A 10,668-nucleotide genomic window follows, 5' to 3' on the forward strand; every position below is an offset into this window, starting at 1 on the left:
GATGACAGTTGCTCGCCCCTCTTTCTCCCCGGCCTTGATCTGCCACACCCACTCCCTCCGCTCTTCTCACGGACATCCACACCCAGTGAAGATGCATTTTTCACAAAGATTGTGAGGTGGACTTGAGCTGAAAGAGCGGGGTTTCATGACCCTTTAAATGTCTCTTCTTTAAATGTCAAGTTCTTCAATTGTATTGTATTTCAATTCTTCTGTGGTCTTCAATGTCTTTTTCTTCAATTGTATTGTTATACAATGAGTGAAAGAGTATTTAATTTAATTATTCATTACTCTAACAATACATGTTTATACATTGCCTTTATTGTAAAGAAGTACAGCCGGAGAAAAGTAGTTGTAAAGTTGGTTTTACATAAAAATTATACATTGAAGTGTTCAATCCAGTGGGTTTTGTGGGGTTTTACAATGATTGAGCAGTGTTATGATAGTCAACATGAGGAACACGTCCCTGCCAGCCCTATAGAAATGAATGAGTGGAACAGAACTCTTTTATTCGCGATCAACCTCTTTTTTTATTGTTCCTTGTGAATTCAACAAGGCTTTCGGTTCCTTTTAAGGAACAAAGGCTAAATAATTTGTTACAGTTGTTTTTTGTAATTGGTGTGGATGACAGCGGCATGTACAGTATTATTATATACAATAGAATATGAAGTGTTTCTTCCCTGAAACGTTTCATTTTGAGAGAGACCCAGTGAACATCAGCGAGGGAGATAGAGAAACCCAGCATGTCCAAGATAGAGAAAAGGAAAACTTATTTTCTTAATTTATGTTGCACGGCAACGCTGCAATTTCTTTGGCAATACAAATGTAAAATGTTGCGGGAATAAGAACAAGATTCTGTATTCATCATTTTACTTAAAATAAACACTAAACTCTATGCAAACCTGTAAGAAATAAATAAAACTGTTCCGAGGTTTATTGTAAACCTTGAAAATGTGCAATATAGGCCTATGGTTTTTTTTTTAAACTGTATTTCAATTTTATAGTGTTCTTTGTAATTTTTTTTATATTTAAAGCAATAGCCTACATTTTTAAAAACATATCTCTCTCTTGTCTTTCTCATCTCTCAATCTCTCCCTCTTCAAACAAACTCCCATTCCTCCCTCCCTCCCTTTCTTAGCAGCTGTAACACAGACACACACACTCGGTCACACACACACTCTCACACACTTCTGCTCTTATTCTCCAGTAAAGATGCTGCAGAAACTCAGAGATCAGGTCAAGAAACATCCTGGAGTGAGTATTTTACATTTCTACTTCGCTTTCTACCAGTTTTCAAATACAATTAGTTCTTCTCTCTAATAACAAGAATTAATAAGGAAATAAAACATAATCGGCTCGTTTGATAAGGTTGCTAAAGTAATGCTTAAATACATCCTGAAGTGTCAAGAAAAATCTGAAAAATGTATAAAATGTTGTATGCACTGTAGGAATAAACAATGACAGTGCATAGAACATTGTAACAATGAAATACCAATTACATGTTTTGGCATTAATGACTTCTGAGCCATTGAAAAAACTGCTATGGAGTAACAATGTAGAATCAGTACACTCATCTACTGTGAATGCTCTTCAAACATTTCAACATTAGATCTAATCTGATGGCACTGTACCTTTTATTTCCACACTTTTCCATCTTTCACAGCTCGTCCCTCAGTTCTTCTTCATCTGTCTGGGCATGGGTGGAGCGTTCCTTTATTTGTTTCGTCTTGCCAGAGGACCTCATGTCACGTAAGGAAATTATTAAATGCATTAAAATACATTAATGGGTAAAGCAAATGGCATTTAAATACTTGTTGAACTGATTTTTTTAGACATGGGAAAATTGGTTGGGCATTTTTAGATAATTAAATTGACCCTATTACCATAAAACCCCATAAAATGGCTATAGCATGTAATACATGTGTGATATGCAAAATAAGGTATTTTATCACCAGAGCATCATTTCTAGTAATGCTAGATTTAATTTTAATAATTATATTCATTAAACCTTAATTTATTTTTTACACCTGGCATTATTATTATAGTTTTACATCTGGCAAGTACTTAAGAAAGTCTGTCTTGTTTGAAATATTTCTTTATCTTTTGGCTCTTGACAGTTGGAACAAAAGCAGCAACCCTGAACCCTGGAATCAGCTCAGTCCCAGCTACCAGTACAAGGTGTGTGTCATCATTGTGTTTATACATATACATATATATATATATATATATATATATATATATATATGTATATGTATAAAGTCAGAATTGAGTGATATAAAGTCAGAATTGAGAGATATAAAGTCAGAATTGTGATATATAAAGTCAGAATTGAGTGATATAAAGTCAGAATTGAGAGATATAAAGTCAAAATTTAGAGATTTAAAGTCAGAATTGAGAGATATAAAGTCAAAATTAAGAGATATAAAGTCAGAATTGAGAGATATAAAGTCAGAATTGAGTGATATAAAGTCAGAATTTAGAGATATAAAGTCAGAATTGAGTGATATAATGTCAGAATTGAGAGATATAAAGTCAGAATTGAGTGATATAAAGTCAGAATTGTGAGATATAAAGTCAGAATTTTGAGATATAAAGTCAGAATTGAGTGATATAAAGTCAGAATTGAGAGATATAAAGTCAGAATTGAGAGATATAAAGTCAGAATTGAGTGATATAGTCAGAATTGAGAGATATAAAGTCAGAATTGTGAGATATAAAGTCAGAATTTTGAGATATAAAGTCAGAATTGAGTGATATAAAGTCAGAATTGAGAGATTTAAAGTCAGAATTTAGAGATATAAAGTCAGAATTGAGTGATATAATGTCAGAATTGAGAGATATAAAGTCAGAATTGAGTGATATAAAGTCAGAATTTAGAGATATAAAGTCAGAATTGAGTGATATAATGTCAGAATTGAGAGATATAAAGTCAGAATTGAGTGATATAAAGTCAGAATTGAGTGATATAAAGTCAGAATTGAGTGATATAAAGTCAGAATTGAGTGATATAAAGTCAGAATTTAGAGATATAAAGTCAGAATTGAGTGATATAAAGTCAGAATTGAGAGATATAAAGTCAGAATTTAGAGATATAAAGTCAGAATTGAGTGATATAGTCAGAATTGAGAGATCAGAATTGAGTGATATAAAGTCAGAATTGTGAGATATAAAGTCAGAATTGAGAGATGTATAGTCAGATTTGAGAGATATAAAGTCAGAATTGAGTGATATAAAGTCAGAATTGAGAGATATAAAGTCAATATTGAGAGATATAAAGTCAGAATTGAGTGATATAAAGTCAGAATTGAGAGATATAAAGTCAATATTGAGAGATATAAAGTCAGAATTTAGAGATATAAAGTCAGAATTGAGTGATATAATGTCAGAATTGAGAGATATAAAGTCAGAATTGAGTGATATAATGTCAGAATTGAGAGATATAAAGTCAGAATTGCGAGATATAAAGTCAGAATTAAGAGATATAAAGTCAGAATTGAGTGATATAATGTCAGAATTGAGAGATATAAAGTCAGAATTGCGAGATATAAAGTCAGAATTGCGAGATATAGTCAGAATTGAGTGATATAAAGTCAGAATTGAGTGATATAAAGTCAGAATTAAGAGATATAAAGTCAGAATTTAGAGATATAAAGTCAGAATTGAGAGATATATAAAGTCAGAATTGAGTGATATAAAGTCAGAATTGAGAGATATAAAATCTAAATTTAAAGATATAAAGTCAAAATTGAGTGATATAAAGTCAATATTGAGAGATATAAAGTCAGAATTTAGAGATATAAAGTCAGAATTGAGTGATATAAAGTCAGAATTGAGAGATATAAAGTCAGAATTTAGAGATATAAAGTCAGAATTGAGAGATATAAAATCTAAATTTAAAGATATAAAGTCAAAATTGAGAGATATAAAGTCAGAATTTAGAGATATAAAGTCAGAATTTAGAGATATAAAGTCAGAATTGAGTGATATAAAGTCAGAATTGAGTGATATAAAGTCAGAATTGAGTGATATAAAGTCAGAATTAAGAGATATAAAGTCAGAATTTAGAGATATAAAGTCAGAATTGAGAGATATAAAGTCAGAATTGAGTGATATAAAGTCAGAATTGAGAGATATAAAGTCATAATTGAGAGATATAAAGTCATAATTGAGAGATATAAAGTCAGAATTGAGTGATATAATGTCAGAATTGAGAGATATAAAGTCAGAATTGCGAGATATAAAGTCAGAATTGAGTGATATAAAGTCAGAATTGAGAGATATAAAGTCAGAATTGTGAGATATAAAGTCAGAATTGAGTGATATAAAGTCAGAATTGAGTGATATAAAGTCAGAATTAAGAGATATAAAGTCAGAATTTAGAGATATAAAGTCAGAATTGAGTGATATAATGTCAGAATTGAGAGATATAAAGTCAGAATTGAGTGATATAAAGTCAGAATTTAGAGATATAAAGTCAGAATTGAGTGATATAATGTCAGAATTGAGAGATATAAAGTCAGAATTGAGTGATATAAAGTCAGAATTGTGAGATATAAAGTCAGAATTTTGAGATATAAAGTCAGAATTGAGTGATATAAAGTCAGAATTGAGAGATATAAAGTCAGAATTGAGTGATATAGTCAGAATTGAGAGATATAAAGTCAAAATTTAGAGATTTAAAGTCAGAATTGTGAGATATAAAGTCAGAATTGAGTGATATAATGTCAGAATTGAGAGATATAAAGTCAGAATTGAGTGATATAAAGTCAGAATTTAGAGATATAAAGTCAGAATTGAGTGATATAATGTCAGAATTGAGAGATATAAAGTCAGAATTGAGTGATATAAAGTCAGAATTGAGTGATATAAAGTCAGAATTGAGAGATATAAAGTCAAAATTTAGAGATTTAAAGTCAGAATTGAGAGATATAAAGTCAAAATTAAGAGATATAAAGTCAGAATTTAGAGATATAAAGTCAGAATTGAGTGATATAATGTCAGAATTGAGAGATATAAAGTCAGAATTGAGTGATATAAAGTCAGAATTTAGAGATATAAAGTCAGAATTGAGTGATATAATGTCAGAATTGAGAGATATAAAGTCAGAATTGAGTGATATAAAGTCAGAATTGTGAGATATAAAGTCAGAATTTTGAGATATAAAGTCAGAATTGAGTGATATAAAGTCAGAATTGAGAGATATAAAGTCAGAATTGAGTGATATAGTCAGAATTGAGAGATATAAAGTCAAAATTTAGAGATTTAAAGTCAGAATTGTGAGATATAAAGTCAGAATTGAGTGATATAATGTCAGAATTGAGAGATATAAAGTCAGAATTGAGTGATATAAAGTCAGAATTTAGAGATATAAAGTCAGAATTGAGTGATATAATGTCAGAATTGAGAGATATAAAGTCAGAATTGAGTGATATAAAGTCAGAATTGAGTGATATAAAGTCAGAATTGAGTGATATAAAGTCAGAATTGAGTGATATAAAGTCAGAATTTAGAGATATAAAGTCAGAATTGAGTGATATAAAGTCAGAATTGAGAGATATAAAGTCAGAATTTAGAGATATAAAGTCAGAATTGAGTGATATAGTCAGAATTGAGAGATCAGAATTGAGTGATATAAAGTCAGAATTGTGAGATATAAAGTCAGAATTGAGAGACTAATAGTCAGAATTGCTAGCCTGACAAGCCAGAGCCACATCAAGATGTTGGGTCTGGAAACTCACCATTGGCAGGGCTCAATCCGAGGGGCGGGGTAAACGGTTGTCTTTCAAATTCCCTCTGCACGCAATTGGATAGCGCCATGAGCGCCACAACCAATCAGAGCGAAGAAGAAGGTGAAGCCGAGCTAACGTTAGTTGATAGACTTTCGCCGTATCCGGTCGGCAAAACTTTGAACATATCTTCTTTTCTTAAGAATGACTTCAGTGCCGTTCTTTGTTCTTTTCTCAAAGAAAAGCTTAACTCAAAGTCTTCCAGAGTCGCGGCCAAAGCCGATTCAAAAGACAGCTGTTCGTCAGCTTTGTTTACGAGTAGCACGCAGAACCTCCGCAACTCTGCCGTCATTATGTTAAGCCCGCCCACCGACTCTACACACGCTGTGATTGGCCTGACCAGAGTTTGGTTTTTCCAGCTCTGAGGTCTACCGAGAGTAGCTAGACTACACTCGCGGAAAAATAAATGTTCTGCCACTAGGGTGCGTCTAGATTTCTAAGCTACACAATTACCTTTTTTATTTTTTTATTCTCTGGAAACAAGCTTCCTTAGGTTTTAGTTTGAAATGTAATGAAATGTCTAGCTACGGTTGTTTTTGTCTGAAAAGTTATGTTTTATTAACAAATTTCGGGTGGAGCACGTTCAGATAATTAAACACGAGTGGAACACATTAAGCTAATCAATTTAATCTATGATAAGAGCTGTATATAAACAGCAGATTTACCTTCTTTCGTTGGCAGTTTTTATCCTAGCATCCCTCCACCACCCCATCTCCTCACTTTGACTTTAATAAACTCTTATGAGACGTCAACACAACCCATAATATAATACAGTCTAGTTCTAGACTCTATCACGGGGGGTATACTCTGGGTTCGGGACAAAATTCCTCCCCCGGACAGCACACCAAATACACATAATCTTTACTCCATTTAATTTGATGTAAGTGTGAACTCGTGAAACAGAAGTTGAGCTATTTTATAGCTGCCTTCGAATTGCTTATTTGCTCACAGTTGCATTGTGGGTTACTGTGCAGCTGATAGATGTGCGAGTTATTAAATATAGAAAGAGAAGCACAGGAAGAGACACATGATTTCTAAAGAATGATTGTGTTTTATCTGGATGTGTATTTTGAGAAAGATTCATCACTCAACCCGTGTCTTCATCAGTGTAGAACAGTGTGTTTGGTATTTCCTGTGGATCTCTTTTCCCTGATGAGAGAGAGAGAGAGCTGTAGGGAAAGTTCAGGCAGTTCATCTGATGTGAGCCGGGCTGACTGCGCTGTAGGTCATGGCTCTCACTCCTTCAGCACAAAATCAAAAGTTCAAATCAGATCTAAACGTTGGTCAGTAGGGCTGACATGCCTGTGTGGGAAATAAAGTCCTACCTGCCCAGAGACACGATTTAACACTCCAATGTCTCATAAAAGCGCTATAAAAATACAATTTAATTGAACTGTAGGTAAAGAAAAAAAAAACTGGAAATTTGAATTCCTATATCAAACCGGCTGTGGAAAAATCGGAATTATTTATTAGTTATTTTGATTCCTCGAAGTTTGACCAACACATTAATACAGTAATTAAGTCAAGCTCATTTTATTTAAGTTAAAACTTCTGTCTAGAGTAAAGTTATCCTTTAAGATCGTGAAAGAGTTATACATACCTTCGTCTTATCTGGGTTATTGTAATTCCATATATGTTGGAATATCTCAGTCCTCAATGTCAAGTCTTCAAATGGTTCATAACGCTGCAGCCAGAGTTCGTAAACAAGAACATATTACTCCCATTTTAATGACTCTTTAATTGTTTTCCAGTGAGTTTTTAAGTTTGTTTATTAGTGTTTTTAAATCCTTAAATGGTCTGGCACCTTCTTATTTGTCTGAACTTTTAAACTTGAATATGCCGGTCAGATACTTGACCGTGCATTTGGTGTAATATATATATATGTATATTAGGGGTGTAACGGTACACACAACTGACGGTTCGGCACAGTAGGGGAGAGAAAACTAAATATTAAATAGCTTATTTCTTTTTACGGAGTGTCTATTCACACCAAGTGCAAATAGTGTGCCTTGTTGGCAAGTGCTATTCACACTTCACTTCCTAACAATGCCTGGTTGGGCCAAACAAGATTTAAAAAAGCGCTAATATTTAATCATCTTCAGTAGCGCCATCAGTAAAGTGTATGGCTAATGGATCTTCATTTTAACGCGATTGAATGGGTTTGAATCCGCCTTGTGCAGAGTTTGTTCTTCTCTCTTTTCTCATCACAAATCACACCAGATATGCATTTACTTTCAATAAACATTAAGAAAATGTTCTAAATGTGGAAATAAAGTGCCTAATGAAATGTTCAATAATAATAAAATCATTTATTGGGTAGGGTTAGGGGTCGGTGTAGGGATGGCTTTTTTTCCCATTAAGGCATAATCCATTTAATAATTTTAATAAATATAATCTTTACACTCTGTTATTATTGCATCCTGTTAATGTACAACAATACTGAGGTGAAAATAGTATGTATCTGTCAAAATAAAGTATAAATTACATGTAATTACTATTTACACATATTGCAAATAACTGCTTATTTTATATGGTGTAAATAGAATATATCAATTTAGTATGCTATTTCACTGAGTGTAAATATTAGGGCTAGGTAAAAAAATATTGATTTCTCGATTTTAATCGATTCTCACTTATACAAAACAATATCGATTCTTAAAAGTTTTCAGTTATGAATGAAATAAACATTGTAGCACGCCTCCCATCCAATAAATCGCAATAATCTTTGTGCTTTATTACAATTGATATGAAACAAAGTCTCAGATTTCAAATTACGTCTATTTTTTTTTACGAAATAAAAATCTTCTCTTCTGCCTTATACAAGTAACAGCGCAAAATAAACATGAATGAGCTTCTGAAAGTGTGTTAAAAGATACAAGACAACTTACTGAAATCCATATCATGTCACAAAGAATAGCTCAGTCAGTGTTTCAATTCAACCGCAGAAAGATGTAGGTAAAACGGCTTGTAAACAATGTCATGTAATGTCACATTTTCCTCAGAAAAACCATCCAGTGTCCATAAACTCGTTAGTCAGCTAGAAAAATTAACTCTAGAGAGGAGCATTTTGTGGCCCTGCTAGTCTAAATACTGTGATGTGAAGCAAGCGTCATTCTTTCTGTCAGATGTAACTGAAGCCTAGAAACTTGCACAGAAAATAGGCATAGTAATAAAGATAAGGTTAAACTGCTCAATGTAACATGACTGTATGTCTCAACCTGCCATACAATCAATGCATGTTTTCTTTTCCCCATCTTTAGTTTGTGGCCATTAACACAGACTACAAAAACCTGAAGAAGGAAGGACCAGACTTCTGAGAGCGTCAACTTCACCATGAGATGCTCTTGTGCCTCACTAATGCATACAAACAATAATTACTAATGAGGAAAATAAAACGTTTGGGTGGGACAATATTTGCAATGAAGACTCGTTTAAAAAAAAAAATTACACTTTTATATATTCACAAAACTCTCTGACAGAACATCTAATGATCATGAGATAAAGAGCTGAAAAATCGACTGACTGGTGTTACTTTAGACATTAAGCTTGACAGAAATCCCTAAAATCGCAGAGATAACATGACCTCTCTCTAGTGAGCATGAGAAAGGGCGAAAGGAAGACGAGCAGATGTTTGTCCTTCTGTACACAGAACCTGAACAGCAGAGGCTCATGGGAAGGAGATGGAGCTCCCTCAGGCCTGCCCTTGGATTATTTGGGAAAGCAGATCTGAGTGACACAATGATACTCTATAGACATGTTTATCTCTCTCTCTCTCTCGCTATCTTTCCATCTGCACTTATTACAGTCTTCATTTTCATCATCATCACCGCCGTCCGACCATCATACAAACACAGGAAATAGGCGGCCATTAGACTTCCAGTGTTTACTCTTCAGACCCCCAGAGATTTGCAAAGAACACGTAGAAAGATGCATGCCTTGTGTCCTCAGCTACTGACAACAATCCCATCAACTGGGAATGAACTGAGGATTTTGTTTGTTTTCCGGTGTCTCTTTCCCTGAACTGACTGAACTCATGTCACAGTGTGCACAGTATTGATGATAATAATTTAGTGATGAGCAAATAAACTAATGTGTAAAAAGATTTTAAATCACAGTAATGTGAAGACAAAATATAATAGAAGAATTGAGAAACACTGTGATGACTTGAGCTAAAGGTTGAGCCAAATAAAATTTTAAACATTTTTGGGGGTAAAAAAGATACACAAAAATAGTCATAATTTCACACACTGTGAGAGGAAATGTATTCAGTTTCACATTGCTGGTTTTCATAGAGTTCAGTGTTTGTATTTCCTCTACATTTTCATGTAGTTTGGGAAATATATATTCTGTGGTTTGTGCAGAATGAATAAAGAGCACTGCTGCAAAAAACTACCTCTGTCCAGTGACTTTTTATAAATGCACAAACTGTATATTTCGTTAAGTTTCATCAGATTGCAAAACCAAATTCACATTACTGTGCTGCCTTTCCTGAAAAAAGAACTGAACGCCTTCGCTATAAACAATTAGTTTATTTACTCACCTTCAAGTCATTACTCTCCCTCGAGGTATCCTAGGTGTATCTGACATTCTTCTTTCAGACAAATACAATCTGAATTATATAAAAAATGTCCTGGCTCTTCCAAGCTTTATAGTGGCAGTGAATGTTTTGAAGCCCAAAAATGAGCATCTATCCATCATAAAAGTGCATCTATCATCATAAAAGTGCATCTATCAATCATAAAAATGCATCTATCAGCATCTATCCATCATAAAAGTGCATCTATCATCATAAAAGTGCATCTATCAATCATAAAAGTGCATCTATCCATCATAAAAGTGCATCTATCTATCATAAAAGTGCATCTATCAATCATAAAAGTGCATC

At 33.3% G+C, this 10,668-nt stretch overlaps 1 protein-coding gene and 1 long non-coding RNA gene across 2 annotated transcripts; both read left to right on the forward strand.

Annotated features, from left to right (window-relative positions):
- The first annotated feature begins 1,130 nt into the window (after positions 1-1,130).
- Positions 1,131-10,166, forward strand: ndufa4l2a (NDUFA4 mitochondrial complex associated like 2a). Its single transcript, XM_079821061.1, has 4 exons — positions 1,131-1,251; positions 1,661-1,746; positions 2,115-2,175; positions 9,044-10,166. The coding sequence occupies exons 1-4, from the start codon at positions 1,210-1,212 to the stop codon at positions 9,098-9,100; spliced, it is 246 nt and encodes an 81-aa protein (XP_079677187.1). The 5' UTR covers positions 1,131-1,209; the 3' UTR covers positions 9,101-10,166.
- LOC307128970 lies at positions 3,613-7,184 on the forward strand. The gene is made up of 3 exons (XR_013816836.1): positions 3,613-4,250; positions 4,378-4,657; positions 5,613-7,184. It is a non-coding gene; the product is annotated as an uncharacterized lncRNA (long non-coding RNA).
- Positions 10,167-10,668: the final 502 nt, after the last annotated feature.

The sequence above is a fragment of the Gobio gobio genome (assembly GCF_949357685.1).
Source record: "Gobio gobio genome assembly, chromosome: 7".
Classification (NCBI taxonomy): domain Eukaryota; kingdom Metazoa; phylum Chordata; class Actinopteri; order Cypriniformes; family Gobionidae; genus Gobio; species Gobio gobio.